The sequence below is a fragment of the Monocercomonoides exilis genome (assembly GCF_001643675.1).
Source record: "Monocercomonoides exilis strain PA203 chromosome Unknown scaffold17-1647472, whole genome shotgun sequence".
Taxonomy (NCBI): Eukaryota; Preaxostyla; order Oxymonadida; family Polymastigidae; genus Monocercomonoides; species Monocercomonoides exilis.
Window position 1 is genome coordinate 757,234 of NW_027150562.1, and position 21,670 is coordinate 778,903.

At 34.0% G+C, this 21,670-nt stretch overlaps 4 protein-coding genes across 4 annotated transcripts; 2 read left to right on the forward strand and 2 right to left on the reverse strand.

The window, feature by feature from the left end:
- Positions 1 to 5,577: 5,577 nt before the first annotated feature.
- Positions 5,578 to 5,895, reverse strand: MONOS_11402 (uncharacterized protein; the record flags this gene model as incomplete). The annotated part of the gene is made up of 1 exon (XM_067863930.1): positions 5,578 to 5,895. The coding sequence occupies one exon, from the start codon at positions 5,893 to 5,895 to the stop codon at positions 5,578 to 5,580; it is 318 nt and encodes a 105-aa protein (XP_067729223.1).
- A 368-nt stretch (positions 5,896 to 6,263) lies between these two features.
- MONOS_11401 (uncharacterized protein) lies at positions 6,264 to 7,146 on the reverse strand (the record flags this gene model as incomplete). The annotated part of the gene is made up of 3 exons (XM_067863929.1): positions 6,264 to 6,444; positions 6,701 to 6,868; positions 6,998 to 7,146. The coding sequence occupies 3 exons, from the start codon at positions 7,144 to 7,146 to the stop codon at positions 6,264 to 6,266; spliced, it is 498 nt and encodes a 165-aa protein (XP_067729224.1).
- A 5,684-nt stretch (positions 7,147 to 12,830) lies between these two features.
- Positions 12,831 to 16,650, forward strand: MONOS_11400 (uncharacterized protein; the record flags this gene model as incomplete). Its single annotated transcript, XM_067863928.1, has 4 exons — positions 12,831 to 12,996; positions 13,097 to 13,327; positions 13,376 to 15,720; positions 16,054 to 16,650. The coding sequence occupies 4 exons, from the start codon at positions 12,831 to 12,833 to the stop codon at positions 16,648 to 16,650; spliced, it is 3,339 nt and encodes a 1,112-aa protein (XP_067729225.1).
- A 3,351-nt stretch (positions 16,651 to 20,001) lies between these two features.
- MONOS_11399 (uncharacterized protein) lies at positions 20,002 to 21,640 on the forward strand (the record flags this gene model as incomplete). The annotated part of the gene is made up of 2 exons (XM_067863925.1): positions 20,002 to 20,293; positions 20,454 to 21,640. The coding sequence occupies 2 exons, from the start codon at positions 20,002 to 20,004 to the stop codon at positions 21,638 to 21,640; spliced, it is 1,479 nt and encodes a 492-aa protein (XP_067729226.1).
- Positions 21,641 to 21,670: the final 30 nt, after the last annotated feature.

The window sequence follows — 21,670 nt, forward strand, 5'->3', positions numbered from 1 at the left end:
GGACTGCATATTTATCAAACAAGTCTTTTAACAAACATAAGTGAAAATTCTATTGGGTATTTCTATTCTGTTGCAAGGGCAAGTCTCTCCACTTTGGCTGTTGAAGAATTTCGAAAACTTGGAGGAATTAACACTATTGAAGAAATAGATGAAGCGATTCTTTGAAAAAGAAAATTTCACAAAGGGAGAAAGAAAGCTCAAATTTGGATTTTTGGAATGATCTAACGGTCAGTTGATGGAGAAAAAGGCAAATGCATGATGATAAGAGTGAAAGATCGAAAGAAAAACACGTTAATTCCAATTATTCAAGCGAATGTTATTGAGGGAACAACAATCTATTCAGATGAATGGAAAGCCTATTCGTGCTTGGAAGAACTCGGATATCCTCATAAAACAGTTTGCCATAAATACAACTTTAAAGATCCCACAACAGGCGTATGCACAAACTTTATTGAAGGAACCTGGAGCCTATAAAGGAAAAGCTTTCCTCCAACAGGAATATGCGATAAATTCATCGATGATTATCTTCTGAGCTTCATAAGCAAAAGAGATAAAGAATTGACATTTGAAAAATTTTTGTTGAATATTTTCAAATATGAAATAAAAGAAAAGGAGGAAAATGATTTGTTTAAAATCGATATAGAAGAATATTTGGAAGAAATGGGGGAAAAAATTGATGAAGAAACAGAAACGGAAGATGAAGATGTCCCAATTATTGAGTTTGATAATGAATCAAATGATGATATTGATCCTTACGGAGCAGGAGATGGATACGATGCTTCTTCGTGTGAAGATTAATATGTTTTTTCCTTCCAGTAACATTTTTTATCATATTATTGAATTTTTGAAAAATCGAAAAATATAATCAGACCCACAAAAAAATTTTATTTTTTATTTTTTTCATTGAAAAAAAAAGTACTTTAAAAATGGAAAATTCACCCCTAGCATGTTTTATTTTTAAATATAAAATCATTCTATTACAAAAAATCCGAAAAAAAACGAGTTTCTGAATGTTACTTAAAGTTGTGATTAACCAAAAATTTTTTTCTAAAAGTTCTTTTTTCAATGATGACAAATAATAAACAACGAAAATTAATATCATCGATTGAAATTAAATATTAAAATTTTTAATAAAATAAATGTTACAAAATATATTCAGACTGAAAATTGTTCAATTTGATCTTTTCGATCAATCAAAGATTTTTATAACTTGGAAATTTGCAGAAATCGTTTTAATGCTTATTAATCATTTCTTTATAATATTTTTTTCCATTGACAATCAAAAAACTATCATCTCTGAAAATTGCAGATCAACGATGAATTCGAAATTTGAAATGTGTTTATGGAAAAAAATATAAAGTTTGATTATCTAATGAACAACTTCGTTTTTAGAGAAAATTGATTTAAACATTTCTCAATCATTAATTAGATTTTTCTTCTTCTGAAAGATTCTTCAAAAGATACACCCAATTTTCTTCTCCACCATTTGACATAAATAATGCTGTTCTCTCCTTCGCTGCTTCTCGTTAGAAGCAACAGAAGAAAATATTTTATCAACTTGTTCGAAAAAATGCATAATTCGTCTTTTTTTCATCTATTCAACCTCCTTCCTCCTCTCCTCCCAAGATATTCACACACAATCCTCTTTGATCATGTTGGCTGTGGCAAATCAACACTGCTTGTGTTGATTCTGGAAGAGACAATATGTTTGGAAGGGAAAGGTTATTTGAGGGGGAAGGTGGCTAATGTGCCTCAGGTTTGTAATTTCAGATGAATAAATCTGAAAATGTATGATTCTTTATTATTATTTTATATTTTTTATTTCTTTATAACTGATAAACGGTTTATCCACCATTTCTTTTTCAGATTATATTTTTCGTTTTTTTTCTCGTTCTAATATATATGGGTGATAATTTTTGAAAAATCACCACAAATCAAAAAAACAAAACCATTATTGTTAGTTAAGTTTATACCTCTGTGACCTGACAAATAACTTGAAGCCTCGTCTGTCACAAGTAAAAAAAAAAAAAAAAAAAAAAAAAAAAAAAAAAAAAAAAAAAAAAAAAAAAAAAAATTTTTTTAAAATTATTACTCAATAAATTATTGCTTAAACTTCCAAAGACTTTTCAAAGCACTATGGAAAAGATTCGTTGATAGCATCTGTAATATCTTGTCGTTTTTTCTCTTTTGTCAGTGACCATCAGTGACTGTCAATGACAATCACAGACAAATTGTGATAAAGTTATTCCTCAATTGACATTTCGTGTCAAATAAAACAAATATTGGGAACTTGATCACATAAATAAAAAATTTGTTTTTTTCTAAATAATAAGAAATATTTCATGAAGATTTTGGCATAATGGTATTATATCGAAGTGCTCAAAACTTTCTTTTTTCCATTGCAATATAAATGTGAGTGAATTCTAATATTCTTCATGTTATTAAAACTGCTTGAAAATGAAGATAATTTTTTCCATTTGAAATGATTTATTTGTGTGAAATTTTCATATTTTGGGTTTTATCAAGTCAAATATCATAAAAAACATAGGATCCCGAAGATAAAAATGATAAGTATTTTAACTTTTGTAATCATACACCAGAGAAAAAAAGGACTGAGAGTGGTGTATGTGATTTGGACGTTTTTAAAGTAATAATGGAGAACAATGTGAAATAGAAAAATATGAAACAAATATCATTATCTCGATAAAATTTCATATTCAGAAGGTATTTACTATGAAAAAGAAAAGATTTTTGATGAGTTGAACGAATCAAAGTGAAGTGAAGACAAATATATCATTTTATTCAAAATAATAATATCCCAAAACTGAATTATTTTATGGATTTTTCTTTTTCTTTTTTTATAAAAACATCAATTTCCTATTCGTTAAACAAGAAAATAATGAAATAATAAGTATTTTCAAATAGATCGACAACATTAATAATGAAAAACTTTAACTTCGTTATTATCCCATCTTGCCAAGATTTTCAAATTAATTATAATAGTAATTAAGAATTATGAAATCGTTATAAATAACCCTTTTTGACAAATCATAAATATCTTGTCAGTCATTTTGTCATTTTTTCAATTTTCTCTTGTCATGTCACAGAGGTGTAGTTAAGTTCATATAAAATTTTAAAAAATGAGACAGTTAACTTTGTTTTTCATCAAAAGTTTATTTTTTTCCCTTGGATAAGAGATAACAAATAATATTTTTGAAAAATGCATAAGATCAAAATAAATCAGTTTTTTTCGACTTGTGTTTATTTGCTTTGAGAATTAAACACTTTTCAAATCAAGATATTTAGAGTTTTGTTCATACATTAAAATTTATTTCGAATAATCTGGAGGTTTGTTCAACATTTTATAATTGCACAATTTCATGATTTTACCAATATAAATTGTGTAGAAAATATATGCTATCCAACAAACATCTTTTATTATGACTTATTCAAAAAAAGATATTTGTCAATAATTAAATGTTTCAACCAGAAACGTATTCAGCAAGATATTCTAATATTTTTATTTTTCCAATCCACTCTTTATTGGTAAAGAATGGCAATTACATTTTCTCCAATGCAATTTGTGCAAGCAACTCGAGGCTTAAAGGTTATTCCGGATACTCTCATTTTTTTCGTAACTTCTATCTCCTTTTTTGTTACCAAAGCGTGTAAATTAGCTTCGCAATCTTGAATTTGACTCTTCTGTTAACAGTACAACAACAATCTCGTCTCTTCTTTTATTCTTAAGCTTCAGTGCATTCATTGTGTTCGATACCTTTATCGTGTTCTGCTTGTTTCACATCTTCCGCCAATTCGATAACTTTCGCTTCTTCCTCCTCCTCTTCTTCCTCGTCAATTTTTTTGAATGGAGTTTATGAAGTTTCTGAATTACATGCAAAACTTTGTGTATTGATTTTTGATTATTTTTTATTTTCTGGAGCAAACGGGAAACAAAGATGGGACAGATGAGACTTGTTTTCCGAAAGGAGCAATAATTGGGATAGAAAAAAGGAAAGAGGAAAGTCAATAAAGAGCAATCGTTGAAAAAAGGCATGAATACATTTTTTTGTTAGTAATTTTTCATAAATTGTTTTTTTAAAGGATATGAAGAATTTGCAAGGAAGTCTAATGACTACGGATGAATAAAGAATATGAAAAGAGCTGGTATTTGATAGGCAAAATAATCAGGATGAAATAATTTAATAAATACAAAGAAATATGTGAAGGGGCACATATGAAAGAAAGGAAAAAAAGATGTATTTGGGTGATTCTTTTTGAAAAGTCACAAATGTTAAATTTTCTAATACGACAAAATTTTCATATATTGCTCAAATTTCTGTTAACTAATATCAAACTTCGCTTCAATCAAATCTATTCATTGATAATGCTATTTAAAACATTCTTGAGGAGATTTGTGAGCTGAAACAGAAATTTGAGCAAAATATGAAATTTTTGATATATTTGTATATTAAACATTTGTGACTTTTCAAAAAGAATCACCCATTTATAAAGGTTTTGGATTGTATTTACGATGAATCTTGTTAAAAGCAAAAAAGGGGGAAACAAATGTTGATGATATGGGTGATTTTTTTTGATATCATAAAAATTTACGAAGTTTGATCAAAATATTTTTTCATTAAGGGTGGAGTTGAATAGAAAATATTTTCGTTTCAATTTGCTAAAATATAGTTCAATATATTATCATCATCAATTATTTGTTGATTTTAATTTGTTTCCAATTGATTTTATTTCATATTTTGAAAAAAAAACAAAAAAAATTATTCTTTTATATCAAAGCATCATTAAACAGAACAAAACTAAAGTTTTCTGGTTTGTAAAACATGATAATAATTACAACTGTACATAATTTATCAATTTCTTATAAAGTAATTAGTTTTATGATGTTATTGCAAAGTAAACTTCAAATTGATATTGAAGATCTTAAAACATTTATTGAAAATGAACAATTTTCAAAAATTAACATCGAAAAAGATTATAGTTAAACAAGATATTTATCAGATATACAACAGTTTGCTGTTTGTTTTTGTTTAGAAACAAAAAATTCTTTAAATTAGTTATTCTTATAAATTGATCAAACAAAGAAATAGAAAAATAACAAAGAGTGTAATAAAAATTGAATAGTAATTTGCAAATTTTTGTTTTTAACACTAAAAAAGCTTCTGTCACACGAACATCTTCATTTTATTTTCCTCCTTTCTTTTCTCCGTTGATTCTCCATATTTCTTCCTCGTCTCTTATCCTTCATTCAGATATCCACACCTGATGCTCCTCTCCTTTTGTCGCGACGCTCCTTTTTCATATAAGCTTAACAAAAAAGCTTTGCGAATGCAATGGTTGATGTTGCAGAAGAGCGTACGTCTCTCGAAAACAACTCCCTCGCCTCTTCATCATTATCATATCCGTTTCTGCATCCACTTCAGCTAGACTTGAATTCCTCTCAGTCTCCTCATCTTGGCTCAGTTGCAATTCCCTCGTGGCTATCTGCCCATCTGCTCTGGACGGCTCCGCTTCTCTGGCTGGCTTGTCTGCCCCAGATCAAAGAACAATAATCGTTTTTCACTCCTCCAATAATACCAACATTGTGCGCTCATCCAACTGAGCAGCTCTTGTGTTAATTTGGAAAGGTGATGTGCCTTTGACTGCGCTTCTGAGGCATATGTGTTCACCAGTTATGTGAGCGAAGAGTCTTCCGAGGGCGGAGTTGCAATGATGTTCCTCAACTGCGAGAAGTTGTGGCTGCACTTGTCCGAATGCATCCTCAACTTCTGCTTCGTCTTGAATCATGTATTCAGGGGAAAGGAACTCTTTCTCCGATGCTCCTCCATCCCCGCCCAAATCAACGAGCCCCTCTTTTCCTTCGGCTTCACTCAGCATTCTTTCGCTTGAAACACGTCAATCTGCGAGTTTGACTTCTCCCACACAGACCCCAACCCCGATCTCGATTTCAACAAAGTCACCTTCATCACATTCTATTGGGATTACCAGATATTTGTCAATCAGGACATCGGCTCCTCTGCGCATCATTGCGGCTCCCCGCTTTCCTCCTGTTCATTCATCTTCACAACAATCATTCACAATGACAGCCAGAATTGCCTTTTCAACATGGGAGTTGGATCTATCTTGTGAAGTCTTGTTCCTGTTCACTTCGTCACCACCATCTCATTGTTGTTGGATTTCACAATTTTTGCACCCTTTCATACAGCCACATCTTCTTCCATTCTTTCTTCGTATATTTCCAGTCTTCAAATTTCTGCCTTTTCAAAGAATCCCTCGCTTTTATCTCCTGGCTCTTTTCTCCTGCCGATAAGCATCTTCACCTCAACCACATATTCCTTTGTGCTCGAAGAGGATATATGAGCCTCTTCCAATCCGATCTTCGTGCTCTTCCCAATTCCTGCGTCTTTCTCTCCAACATCAACATCTCTACACAAAATGCTGCTTCAATCGAATTCGCTTTTGATGATGAATCCAATAGTTCATCAAAGCATCTTATATCAACGTATATCGCAATTGAAAGCAGTATAATTGTTCTTATTTATCTTTTTGGAATAAGAATATCACAAAGTCCCTTCTGCTTGATGCACTCCGTCTTAACTACCATCTTGATTGGAAACCTTGTCAGCAACATATACGACTGAAACAGCAGCATGGCTCAAGTGTATCTCAAACTGCACCATACTCCAGAACGGAACTTCTACATCCTTTTGGAGAGCAGTCGCGTTTATCCATTGATCTATAGCTGTACTCGAGACATGCCCAATAAATGGATTCGCTCTGCAGCTGCCACAAGGATCCATTGGTCACTGCATCTGATTCATAAGAAAGTGCCTGTAAATGAAGAGCCTTTCTGATTCATTACAAAAGAAGAACAGCCGAACATAGTCTCCATAGCAACAAGTGGTGCATTCATCAACTGCAGTAAGTTCACTAATAACCCCGTCTTCCCTAATAATAAATCCGCTTGCTAAAACTTCACCTCCTTCTCGCTGTTCTCTCATTATTGCCTTCCCCTGGAGAGGTGATGGCATGCTCTCCCGCACCTCCTCGTGGCTTCTCAACCGCGAACGTTCCCTCAACGGTATCATATCTCAGCGCACTTCCACATTCTTTGTATCTGTGCTCCATAACGCTCATGAAAAAGAAGCAACAGATAGAATGATTCAGATATTCAACGTATTCCTTCCTGCCACATTGTTTCCTGTTCTGGTTCATCATCTTCTTCTCCTCCAACTTCTCCCCATTTCCATTTAACTTCCTCATTTTTTGAAATCTCAGCAATTTTCACTTACCAATTTCCATTCATCATATCCTGTCTAAACGAATTCTTCTATCTCTTTATCTTTATTCTCTTCATTGACTTTTCAATCTTCTTCTCATTTTTAAATGTTTTTTTTCTTCAGAAATACCCTTCTTCTTTCTTTCTGTAATCATCCCATATAATGATGAGAAAAAAAAAGAAGCAATCCAATCATATGAAGAAAGAGATGATGATGAAAAAGTGGTGTTATATGATGTTTATGCACACAAAGAAGATGAAATAGAAGAAGAAGAAGAAGAAGAGGATGAAGAGGAAGAAGACGACGAAGACGACGAAGACGACGAAGACGACGAAGAAGAAGATTGGTGGCAGTTAAAGGAGTTTTTGTAATGAAAGTGATAGAAGTTGCATTTAAACATGTTTCATCTACTGCTTCTTTCTCCCCATCCGAAGAAGAGGTAGCAAGAAGCAAGATATTTGGATACAGCAACATTCAGTTGCCTCACAATCAACTGGCCGTGATGACGATAAGAAGGAAGATGATATAAAAGAAAATACAAATTCTTGCTGCTCCGTTCTTTCAGCAGCCGCCCCTTCAAATTGTTCAGATTTGGACGAATAAACTTGGTCATCCAATGGTCCTTCTAAAGATTCTGAGGTTTTCGTGTTTGCGTATCCTTCTCAGCATCTTCTTCCTTCTCTTTCACTCTCACTCTCTTCTTCTTCGTTTTCTTTTCTGACTTTTTCAAGTTCTTTGTTATTTTCTTTTCTAAATTCCTTTTATAACCTCCTTTCATCTGCTATGATTGCAATTCACCTCAATCTCCCTCATTTCCTCGACCTCCTTCATCTTCTAAATCATCCTTTTCCCTCTTCATTTACTTCTCTTTCTGTCCCTTTCGATCTGAGCACTCAACAAAATGAATCAGAATTCTTATGATTATTAAAAAATAAGGTTCATCTTTCCCTTTTGCCTCTGGCTCAACAGAACTCTTCATCTGATAGCCTGCCCTTCTTCTGTGTGGATGAATTCAAACAGAATAAGTAAAAAGCAAACCAAGTGGAAAAGCAGAGAAAAGAGAAGAAGAAGAAGAATGGGTAGGTTGCTGTTTATTCTGTGCCTGTGAATGAATACGGAGTTGCAGGTGAGAATAGCAGAAGAGGAAAAATGAGTTTTTGGAAGCTGAACAAAGTTGCCTTTCCTGCCAAGCACTATCTGAAAGTTGCTGAATTTTTATGATTTAGTCGCCGAATCAAGTTTATTGTTATCACTCAAGTTGCCAAGCTGATTCATCCCATTCGTATCTCCATCGCATTTTCTTTTTGAAAGAAAATCACTAAACAAAGCAGCTATTTCTTCTGCACTCAGCATCTTCTCCTCTTTCACCTGTTCTCTTCATCTCCTTCTTCAAAACGCGTTCTGTTCCGCCATGTTGCTTTCTCCCACTCCTGCTCCACGTCTGCCTGCTCATAATTATTCTCCACAAGTTCACATCTCACCAGCTCTTTTAACCAGTGCACAAAACGTGTCAAGTTTTACCGCTCAACCGGATGCAGCGTCGGCACACTCATCACATACGCAAGTCGGTTGATCAGACGAAGACAATGGTCAACATAATGAGGAGGAGAAGAAAGAGAATGAGAGGAAGAAGAAGAAAAAGTTTGATTTTGAGATTTGTGTGAATGTTTTTTTGGGATATTGAGATGATTCGAATTCTTTGTTCTCTTCTTTTTCAACGCTTTCATTTAATGAAGATACTTCAGAAACATCTTCCATCATCTATCTTCTATGTGTGCCATAAGCTGAAAAAGATGAAGAAGAAACAGCTCTTCCAAAAATGTTAATATTTTGATAGACTCTTTTGGAATGGCTGCTGAATGAAGAGAGCAGATGCGCCCAGTCATTTGTGGTGAAATATGTGTGTGGAGAACAAGATGTGGAGATTATTTGGCTGGAAGAAGAAGGAGAGGAGGAGGAGGAAGATTTTTCGCATTTATTTGTGTTAGATTTATCGAAGCTTGCAAGTGATGATGATGTTGACGAACATCTTTTGTTGTATATTTTGTGATAAAAATGCACTCTCTGTTCTTTTCGCATTTTTATCCGTTGTTTACCCTTCGAATTTCGAAAAGTCAGTCCTTTTTCAGTTTTTCCTTTGTTTTCCTTTTTTTTTCTCTCCTTCCTTCTCCTTCTCTTCATCCTTCTTTTTCTCTCCTTTCCACTCCTTCTCCTTTTCCTTCCTCTTCTTCCTCCTCTCCATACGGCCCATATCGAATCGACGGTGCACACACTACAAAGTTGCATATTGTGAACTCACTTGTCTGCATCATCAGCGAATGTCGCACTTGATTCGCTCGGAAGACGCAGATTCAGCCAAAATCCATTCGAACGTCTCGTTCTGCTGATTGCCTAGCATGTTATGGATAATCTGAGTCATCTGTAAAGTCGTTTGCTTCGTTGTTTTCTTCATCTTTTTCATCTTCACTCGCTTCGTAGAAGGAGTCCGAATAAGCAGATCGATGGAGAGAATTGCTGTGTAAAGAAAAAGAAGGAGATGATGATGATGTATTCCGATGATTTCTTGGGTCTGTGTCCTGCATTCGTGACGAATTCCGTTTGTGTTCTTTTTGCTTCGCCTTCTTTTCTGTATTTTGTTCCCAAACATCGCATCAGGCCTGTTTTCAATTGCTTCTTTGATCACCTGCTCTCTGAAGAAGTTCGATTCGCTCCAGTCAAATTCTTCTTTTTGCAGCTTGCTTAATTCATCCTTCATCTTTTTGTATCTTCTGTTTTGCCATTTCTTCGTATCTTTGCTTTTTGTGTTCTGAATCACTCATTACTCCTTCTTCCTCTTAATATTTATCTCATCTTCCTCTATCTTCCTCCTCTCGCTCTCCATTTTTATCTCCCTCTTTTCTTCTCTTTCTCTTTCTCGCTCTTCTCATCTATTTCCCTGCCATTTCTCCTAACTGCTGCTTGTTCTGAAAGATGCTGTGCTTCCTCACTACAACGTTGTCCTCAAGCATGCCAACAACCACTCCGCTCGCGAAACATTCGTGGAAAAACGAGAAGTCGAATCGAAGCTCATCTCCGGTTCCGTCTTCATCACAATCAGTGTCTCAGAAGATGTGTTTTCTCTGATGATAGTGTTTGCTTTTGTTGAGGAGGAAGAGGAAGAGGAAGAGGAAGATAAGGAAGAAGGATAAGATCTGAAAAATGGATTTGTCTCATTTGAAGAAAAAGGAGAAGTGCATTTATGAGGTTATTGAAGATCGAGAATTTTGTAGATGAATGAAAATTAAAATCAATAAAGAAATTCAATGAAACGTTATTTCTATATTTTTACTTCCATTTTTCATGTTCTTCTTGTTACAGTGTTCACCAAATTCATCATTAATTCTTCTTAATCTTCTTTCTCTCGCTGATGCAAATAAGAAACATGCGACAATTCCTTTTTCCTCTTTTTGATTTCATCTCTTAAGCTTTCAATTCCCCTTCTTTCACAAAAAATCATCTTTCCTCAAAAAAAATTCCTCGCCAAAGCCCAGTGTCAGGAATCTTCGAAATATCTCGCATTTCATCTATCTGTATTTTTCTTCCTTGCTTTTCTTCTTCTTCTTCAAAGCCATATAATCCTTCGCTTTTTCAATATCCTGAATGAAAAAATAATAATCACTTCAAAACAGCAACAACAACAACAAACCTTCAGAACCTATTTTTAAGCCAATGTCTATATTTTATTCCGTTGGCAACTGCTTTCTTCCAATAAAAATTCATAATTCCTTCCTTTTTCAAGTGTTTCATTCTGATTCCCCAACTATCCTTTCCAGAAGTCATTTTTCTATTAAATGCATCGATTTCTGGTTCTTCTGAAAATGTGAAACTTATGTATTTTCTTCAATTTCATCTTTCTCATTGAAAAATATCCTTGTTTCTCGTCTGAAAATATCATCTCCAAATTCCTTCCCAATCCCTTCACCCTAAGCACATTCCATATGAAAGTGCTCTCCCAACTCCATAGCCACCCTTCATAACGAGATATCCCGCTTTTATTCATCTCCATTCATTTCCATTTCCTGCACTGAAAACAACACAAATACAGTCAATAGGTAAATATTCATATAAAAAAAAATAAGTAAATGTCAAACTGCTCTTCGATTGTTTTTTCCCAAACACACTCATTTCCACAGCCATCATACAAATATTTTCACTTAAAACAAAGAAAGAACACATATTGATTGTCTATGAAAAAGATTTGTTTTAAAACATGTGTTTTTATCATAAAAAAACAAAAAACAAACCTCGATGCAACGTCAATGTGGAGAAAAATTGTTGAAAGAACATTTTGAAATAAAGTTATGGAATTTTTTCTCTTTGAAAAGAGTGCAAAACACACATTTTTTTTAATCATTTTTAATGAATATTGTTGTTTTAATAATTATGAAGCGTATGAACACTAATAGAATATAAGCATTTTCTCGTTCTTGAAAGAACAAAAAAGCTAAAAATTTTCTCAGATTTTTGATCTGAAAATTTGAGATACATTTTTCGAAAAAGAGGTCACACCTTGGTACCCCTTTTTTTGACATATTTCACACACCTTCATAACAACAAATCGATTCGTGCAAAAAAAATGCCACCCAAGGTGTGACCCTCGTGGGATACCTTAAAAATATTTTTTTCCTTATGATCATATCCATAATATTTCGAAAATGTGCTATTAATTGTGTGAACATAATGTTATAAATCGATTGTTTTTCATTCATTGTCTGCACAAAAATTTAACATTCTGACATTATTTTGAGAGATATTGGCCTGAACGCTGTTTTTGTGAAAAAAGTTTTAACAATTTAATTAATGAAAGTTTTGAAAATGAATAATTTTTTTTCACTTTTTTAAATCTTCAAAATTTAAAAAGAATAAATTATCTCGAGTAGTTTTCAGAAAGTTTATTAATTGAATAAAAAATGTTTCATCATTTTTGTTCAAATAAAGTTATTTCCGCATTTTATTGTGAATGAATAAATCGAAAAAACATATAATTTCTTCAAGGTTGTATTTGAGAAAATAAATATTTTTATCTGTAATTCAAAATATTTTAATTAGTCATCCATTCATATATTAACAATTTTGTCCATTGAGTAAAAATAAAAAAATCAAAATGTTTTGTTAAACTTTCATTTCTCATTAAATTATTTCTTGAAAAAACATATTTTTTGCTGAAATCAAACAACTCAATACTTTTTTTAAAAAAAAGAAAAGTTAATCGGTTTGATATTTTATTTTGTTGATTATCAAATTTTTTGTATTTATTTATTTATTTATTATTTATTTTTCTTTCTTTTCTTTTTTTTTTTTTTTTTTTGATTTTGTGATTTCATTTATGAGCTTTTTGGGTTGCTATGTGTCTTTTGAGAAAATCAAATTGTGAGGAAAAAAAACGAATTTCAATGAATAAAAATAAAAATAATAAAACAGTGAATGATTGCCGAATTTTTTGGATTTTTTCAAATTGAACATCCCATAATAAATTAGATATTTCACAAAAAAATGTCTTTTTTGAAACCTCAATCAACTCTTAATTCAAGATCCAAAACTCTTTGGAAAGAAATTGAACGCATCGGTGGAGATGATGTGGATTCATTGCTTGTCTATCTATTTTACAACTACAGGCAATCATCTTCAGTAATTAACGATTTGTTGAAGTCATTAAACGGTTTGATTATTATTTTGTCAAGTTTTCCATAGAAAAATTTATGGACTGTCATTGTTGTCATTTTCTTATTTATTTGTTAATTATTTATATTCATAAACAGAATATCACATAAAGCTGCTGGAAGACCTGTCTGTGGTGTACAACAATGCTCCGTTGCACACTCAGACAACAATGCTGCAAGCGCTTTCCCGCAACACATCATTATCCGATTTACAGGACTATGGATATGATGTCACAGAGGGAAAATTTATTTACGCCAAACAAACGCTGAAAAAGAACCAAGGCTTTATCATCCAGCCTCAAAAACCTCATCTTCCTTCTTGCAAAAGTGGTTTGAGTTTATTCATTATTTTCAAATAATGTTCTCTTTTTTCCTTAGGCTTAAATGAACAGGATTGGGAAAAGGGTAACAACTGGATGTTAGCCCATTCCACTGAAGCCTCGACATCGCTTCAGTCAGCAAAGAAAAAGCAGCGAGCTGAACCGGATTATGCAAGATTTATTAATGAAGATGCCTGGGAAGAAGAAATAATCACAGAAAACTCTTCTTCAAAAAGAAAACAATCTTCTTCATCTTCTTCATCATCTCAGCAAAATAAAAAATCAAGTGAAATTTCAAAAAATAATTCTTCATCAACAAATTCTTCATCTTCTCAACCTATTGATGCTCCAATCAACACTCCAATTTTGAGAGAAAGGAAATCAACAAAAAGAAAAACAAATAAATCACAGCATAAACGTCATTCGTCACTTTCACTTATTCCAATTCACAAACTTTTCAAAACAAAAAAATCATCATCTTCCTCATCTTCCTCATCTTCCTCATCTTCCTCATCTTCCTCATCTTCCTCATCTTCCTCATCTTCCTCATCTTCCTCATCTTCCTCATCTTCCTCTTCTTCCTCTTCTTCCTCATCTTCCTCATCTTCCAAAAAGCAACAAAAGGAAAAAACAAACACTTCTTCCTTCAGCAACAATGATGTATGGGTAAGTGATCAATTAGTTGAATATGCCACTTCACCAATTCTTATTCCTCCTCAAGCATTCCAAAATCTTCTTTTGTCATTTTCAAAAGAAATCAACACTTCATCTTCTCAACATAATACACAAACAGATGATAGTGATTTATCGCTTCATGATAATTTTGCACAAACAATGTCAAACAGCAACGCAATGGATGTTCTTCCTGCAATTCAATCTTTTTCTTCATCGATATTTTCAAACATTAACAAAGATACCAGTTCTTCATCAAAAACAGTTAACGGCTTGCAAAATTTAGGAAATACTTGCTATTTGGCCTCTCTTCTTCAATGCTTATCTTCAATCATTTCACAAAAGCCATCTTTTTTCAAAAAACAAACAGCTATGAAGAACACATCTTCGCGTGTTATTAGTGTTTGTCAACAATTGGCTAAAGATGGAACTGCAGTGCGTTCCTGGGTCCCATCATTGATCAACAAATGGGAAGACTTTTGTGGATATGGTAGCAGACAGCAACAAAATGTGACTGAGGCATTTGACAATCTTCACCAACTTCTTCAAAAAGATGAGTTGATAAAAAAGGATACCTTCAATCCTGTTTTAATCACTCATTTCAAATGCCAACAATGTCAAAAAATATCAAATCGTTTCAATGATATTTGTAACAATGTTGTCATCAATTCATCCTCTCCTCATAAAGGTCTATCTTCTCTCTTTTCTACTGAGATATTGAACGGGAAAAATGCTGTCTATTGCAACGATTGCAAAGAGAAATGCTGTGCTGCGAGATGGGAAGAAATGGCAGCATTTCCAGAGGTGCTGGCCCTCTGTCACGAATGCACTGACTCTGCTTGCTCTGCTCCTTCAAGAACACTTCTAATTGAAACTGATCGTGTTCACCAGCGATCGTTTATCAAAGGGTTTTCAACAGAAAACGTTCAACATACGCAAAAGAACAATAAGGAAAACATCATATATCATCTCGTTGGGCAAATTCTTTTCAAGCGTTTAGATCTACAAAATGGGCATTTCATTGCAGTTGTGAAAAGAAAGGCAGGAAGAGAGGCATTGTGGAATATTTGTAACGATTCTGATATCTTTGAATTGGACAAAGAAAACTGGAATTCATCATGGAAAGATCTTTATGAACAAGGTTTCGTTCCTTCGCTGACATTCTATATCAAAGAAAAAACAAAACAAACACTATCAACTATTCAATTTGGTGGTTCCTCCTCTTCTTCAGAAACATCTAATAACAACACTGTAAATAACACATCAACAACAACAACATCATCATCATCGTCTCCATTCATCACACCTCCTCATCGTTCAACTTCCATTCCTCCACTCTCTTCGTCAATTTCAACGAGTTATGGATTGGAAGCACTGAAAGAAAGAAGAAAGAAAACGGGCATCTTTTCTCCGAATGAAAAGAGATTAATCTTCAAGCCCAAAACGAAACTGTGGAGTGAGTTCACAGAAGAAACAAACATCAAAGTTTCTCTTTCCCATTTCTACAAGCTGACAACAAACTTCTCGAAAGCGAAAAGGCGTACTGATCTCTGCGGCATGTGCGAGAAACTCAACTATCTAGAAAACAAATTAAAGTCATCGCAAAACAAAAATGGACTGTCTGAAGCAGAGTTTCATACACTTAAATTACTTCGTCAACATCGACTTGTTGCAGAAATGCAACGAAAACATTATCAATCTTCTGTCGACAATCTGAAAGAGGGAGAAGCAGTCTTCGTCTTCGACTTCAAAGAGAAGTGGAAACTCCCCATCAGAAAGAACCAACTTCAACAGGAATTCTTCAACTATCAACAAGCATCTCAATTCACAATCATCTCTCTTCAAAAAATTAATAATCAACAAATAAAACGAACATTCAACTTCTTCTCCGACTGCCTCTCAAATGATCACAGATTTGTCATTGAGTGTCTGGAATCTGTGATCAAAAGACACTTCTTCTCAGACACTCACACTTTTAAGTTCTTCTGCGATTCAGGTCCACACAACCGAAATCGCTTCCTTCTTCACTTCATCCTCTCAAAACAATCCAAACTTCTCAAAAAGAAAAACACTCAACTCAACTTCTTCGCTGAGCACCATGGAAAGAATATTTGTGATAGTGAATTTGGTGCACTTGTGAACACAATCAACAACAACATATCAACTGAACACATCACCACACTTCATGACTTGATCGACTTCTTCGACAACAATATGAACATATCGGCTTCTGCTTCTTCGACATCACAACAAGACATTTTTGAATCATCCTCAACTAGTTCATCTCCATCGTCATCAACTGCTAATAAATCTGTTCATGAGAGGTTCTTTGAAGAGTATGTACCATCTCAGCAAATTGCATGGCCATCACTGTCAGTCCCTCACATGAAGGACTACTTATACTTTGAGCGCAAAGGCTCATTTGTCTGCGCATCTGCTGTTGGATATCTTCCTCAACGCTCTCTGGTTGCCCTTGAATCTTCGACAATGAAAGAAAAAGTTCAACGAACAAGGAAGTCATTTCACTCTGATATTACATCATCTAACTCTTCTCTTCTTTCTCAATCTTCTCAAGATCTTCTTTCAAGGAGATTTGAGCTTCTTCTTGACTCTTCTTCTTTCAATGAATCTCAAAATTGTTCTTTTGGTGTCCCCTATTAAGAAACTAGTTGTTGTGTATGCTTAGCTGGCACTCTATCGGAAGGGTGCTGGACATGACTGTTCGTATTGGATATTGCAGCCTCTGGGCTGCTTTATCCGGACCTGGATACGACGAACAGCCTCCCAGGTGCACAATAGTTAGAATCCGATTGTTTTCTTGTGGTTATTGTCCCTGATATGTCCCTATAATTAAATTGGTTATTGTCCCTATTATATCTGTAAATATCGAGATTCATTAATAAAGAGAGTTATGAGGGAATTCATTGATCTTTGAGTGAGGTTTTTAGAATGGAGAGTTGACGGGAGTGTGAAGTGATGTTTCATCATTGTGTCTGTCTTTTTTCTTTATTGGATTTGATCTTTTTGAGTTAAAGTGAGAGAAATATCAGAAAGGGGTGAGTGGATGGAAAACAAAAGAAAAACAGTCAAGTTTGTTTTTGGACTTAAAGTATTTGTAATCTTTTTTGTTTGGTATTGCCATTGATTCCATGAATCAGCTGTTTTGGTGCGACCTTTTCTTTTTCCTTTCATTGTTCAGAATATTTGGTAATTTGATAACGATGAGTGAGAATTTCGAGAGAATGAAATTGAAAATGAATAAGTCTGTGTCTGCTTGAATGAACAAGATGCTAATATTGTTTATTTTGTTTATCGTTTGATGTTGCAAAAAGCTTTTTGAAATTGTTTATATTTCTTTTGTTTTATTTTTCAAGTGTTTCAGTTTTTTTGTTTGTTTGTTGTTGTTTCAAAGAACCAATTCATTTATTTCGAATCATATCCAACATTGTGCAAAGAGAACTGGTTTCATAACATAAAAAATCTTTATCAACAATAATACACAACAATAATGTTGAAATTTCGATACAACTGAATTTATTATTGATTTTTTAAAAAAACAAGTTCAATATAACATCTATGAGAGATTATCCAAAGCTTCATATTTGTATTTTTAAAAAAAAATTAACAAAATTCAAAAATATCATTAAATCAGTGCGAAAATTTTGACAATATATATGATATTTATATTTTGTCTTTCTCCAAATTAAAACGGAAAAAATTCTTTAATGTTCAAATAAAATTATTATGGATATGATCATAAGGAAAAAAATATTTTTAAGGTATCCCACGAGGGTCACACCTTGGGTGGCATTTTTTTTGCACGAATCGATTTGTTGTTATGAAGGTGTGTGAAATATGTCAAAAAAAGGGGTACCAAGGTGTGACCTCTTTTTCGAAAAATGTATCTCAAATTTTCAGATCAAAAATCTGAGAAAATTTTTAGCTTTTTTGTTCTTTCAAGAACGAGAAAATGCTTATATTCTATTAGTGTTCATACGCTTCATAATTATTAAAACAACAATATTCATTAAAAATGATTAAAAAAAATGTGTGTTTTGCACTCTTTTCAAAGAGAAAAAATTCCATAACTTTATTTCAAAATGTTCTTTCAACAATTTTTCTCCACATTGACGTTGCATCGAGGTTTGTTTTTTGTTTTTTTATGATAAAAACACATGTTTTAAAACAAATCTTTTTCATAGACAATCAATATGTGTTCTTTCTTTGTTTTAAGTGAAAATATTTGTATGATGGCTGTGGAAATGAGTGTGTTTGGGAAAAAACAATCGAAGAGCAGTTTGACATTTACTTATTTTTTTATATGAATATTTACCTATTGACTGTATTTGTGTTGTTTTCAGTGCAGGAAATGGAAATGAATGGAGATGAATAAAAGCGGGATATCTCGTTATGAAGGGTGGCTATGGAGTTGGGAGAGCACTTTCATATGGAATGTGCTTAGGGTGAAGGGATTGGGAAGGAATTTGGAGATGATATTTTCAGACGAGAAACAAGGATATTTTTCAATGAGAAAGATGAAATTGAAGAAAATACATAAGTTTCACATTTTCAGAAGAACCAGAAATCGATGCATTTAATAGAAAAATGACTTCTGGAAAGGATAGTTGGGGAATCAGAATGAAACACTTGAAAAAGGAAGGAATTATGAATTTTTATTGGAAGAAAGCAGTTGCCAACGGAATAAAATATAGACATTGGCTTAAAAATAGGTTCTGAAGGTTTGTTGTTGTTGTTGCTGTTTTGAAGTGATTATTATTTTTTCATTCAGGATATTGAAAAAGCGAAGGATTATATGGCTTTGAAGAAGAAGAAGAAAAGCAAGGAAGAAAAATACAGATAGATGAAATGCGAGATATTTCGAAGATTCCTGACACTGGGCTTTGGCGAGGAATTTTTTTTGAGGAAAGATGATTTTTTGTGAAAGAAGAAAAGATGGAATGAAAAAGAGATTGACGCGTGCTTTGTATTTTTAGATGGAAAGAGAGAAAGAGATTGAGTTGAAAATGAAAAGGATTCAGAGGCTATTATTTGCCAGAAGAAGACAAAATCAAGAAGACGAGAATTTCAATGAATATCTCAGTTGATGTAAATTAACACTCATCTTCTTTATTTCCAACAGTTAATCATTTCATGCCATTCATTCATCATTGTCATCTTCTTCTTTATCAAATATATCAACATCATATTATACGATTTCTTTTTCTTTTTTTTCTCTTTCTCCACCTCATCCTTTTCATCCTCCTTATCCTTCTCTTTCATTCAATACACCTTTCATTCACCTCCTTCTCACAACCAACAGATCTTCCATTATTCCTTCTTCATTAGTTCTTCAATACTCTTCTCTTTCTCCTCTTTCCTCTTCATTCCATTTCCATTTCGCCACTCAACTCTTTTCGCCTTCTTCTGCATCTATTCATCGTCTGTATCCAACAGACATTTACTCATTTAACACATCGTGCACTCCTTCTTCTTTTAATTTTTCTTATTCATGTTCTTATTCATTTCTCATTCTCGTCATCAACATCAGCATCTTAATCAACAACCACAACTTAGCTTCAAAACATCCCTCAAACCTTCTTCTTTCTCTTCTGTTATTCGTTCTCTATCAACTCCTTCCATCTCCACTTCTTCTTTATCGTCTTCCCTTTCTTCCCTTTCTCCTTCTTTCCCTTCTCTCTCTTCTCTCTCACACATCCCTTCTCTCCCTCATTCTTTTCTCACTCAACAGCTTCTTTCTCATTCAACTTCACCTGATTTTCCTCCTCCTCCGCCGCCTCTTTTTGATGAAGACAACGAATTTTCAAACATTTACACAAGAAAACTTCAATTGAGACAGAACAGACTGAGATGGGGGCAGAAAAACAAGCAGATACCGAACAAAGAGCAGAGGATGCTGGCTATTTTTACTGGAATGTATGAGAATGGGAATAATTTGAAAGATGGAAAGGAAAAAGAGGAAATGGAGTGAGAGGAATAACACGAATAACAGCAATGAGGGAGAGAGAGAAGGAGAAGTGGAAGGAGAAACTGAAAGAGAGAGAGAAAGAGAAAGAGAAAAGAGAGATATTTCCTGATTTTAAACTATTGGGCGATTGGGTGGAGCTTCTTGATACAGACGAGGCAGTCGATGAATGTGGAGTCAATCCATTGACACTCGAAAACTACTCATCTTCCAACACAATCAACACGTTTGGTTATCCTGGCTATGCAACCAATCTCATTGACGACTTTCTCTTTGAGCAATTACTGAACAATGGCGATGGCGTTCTGCGAAGAAGATTCGGTTCGCTTTCAAACAGCCTCATTTCGAGCAGAGAATTGTCTGTTTTTCAGTCAGATGCGATCTGAATCCATCTTATGTGCCTCGAAGACAAAGACTGAGAAAAAGCAATCAAAATTTAACACAAACATTTTTTACTATTTAATTGCTGGCATTGGCACAGGAACAGAAACATCTCCTTCTTCATTGCCCAATGAATCTTTTCTTTCTCTTTGTCAGCTATCTCCATCTTTCTCTCCTTCATCTTCCTCTTCATCTTCTCCATCTTCTCCATCTTCTCCATCTTCTCCAGCAGTAACTGACCTCTCTCTCCATCCAAATCCACCTCATCGTTCTGAAATTGCTATGGCTCGCCGCATAAGAGCAATGCACCCTCTCCTCCGTCGATGCTATCTCAACCGCTGTGCACAATTGGCTGCTGCTTCTGGTGCCTCACGTTCTTCTTCTTCTTCCTCGTTGCTTCGCTCTTCTAGAAACAGATTTCTGACAGGAGAAGAGCAGCAGATGAGGAGGATGAGATTGCAGTTCGGAAGAAGAAGGAAAAGACAATATTTTGTTCTTTCACGAGATGCGTTTGAGGCGCTTCCTCTGTTTGCAGAGTTTCGGATGGTGGAGCGGTATGCGGAGAATCTGGAGAAGAGGAAGAGAGAAAGAGAGAGAGCGAAGGAAAGAGAGAGAGAAGCAAGGAACGAGAGAAGAGAGGAGAGAAGATCAAGAGAAATGAATCAAATGAGGAAGGCATTGAAATCCACAAATGATGCAGATAACATTGATGAAGAAAATGATAATAAAGCAAAAGCAGAAGATAATCAGAGTTTATCGTTGATTAGAAGAGATTCTTTGAAGGAAATAAAGAAAAATGAAGATAGTGACTGTTATTCCGACAGCTCCATCATCAGTGATGAAGAAGAGCGAAGAGAGAAGAGACACAAACAGAGAGAGAAACAGAGGCTGATGCGAAGGTATTACCAGGCGCTTGAGCTTCAACGTGATTCTGTTGTGAATGAAGTGCTTTTGATGGTCAGACCAAACCTGCTGCTTTCTCCAGCGCCGATTGTCGAGTCGATAAAAAGACCAGGAATGAGTGTGAATGCTGCAAAAAGTGAAGGAGATGATAAAGAAGGTGAGAAGGAAGAGAAAGAAACAACAAATTCTGGAAATGGAAATGGAAACAGGGAAGAAGTTGAAGGCGATGAAGATAACACGAAAGAAGAAGAAGAAGAAGAAGACGATGATTCAAACAACGATGAAAACGAAGAAGTGATTTTGGAGGATTCAATGAACAACCCCAAAGAAGCTGCTTCAAAAGCAAAGAAAATAAAACGGAAGCAGAAAAGAAAACTAGCATAAAAGAGTCTTTTACAAACAAAAAAGAAGAAA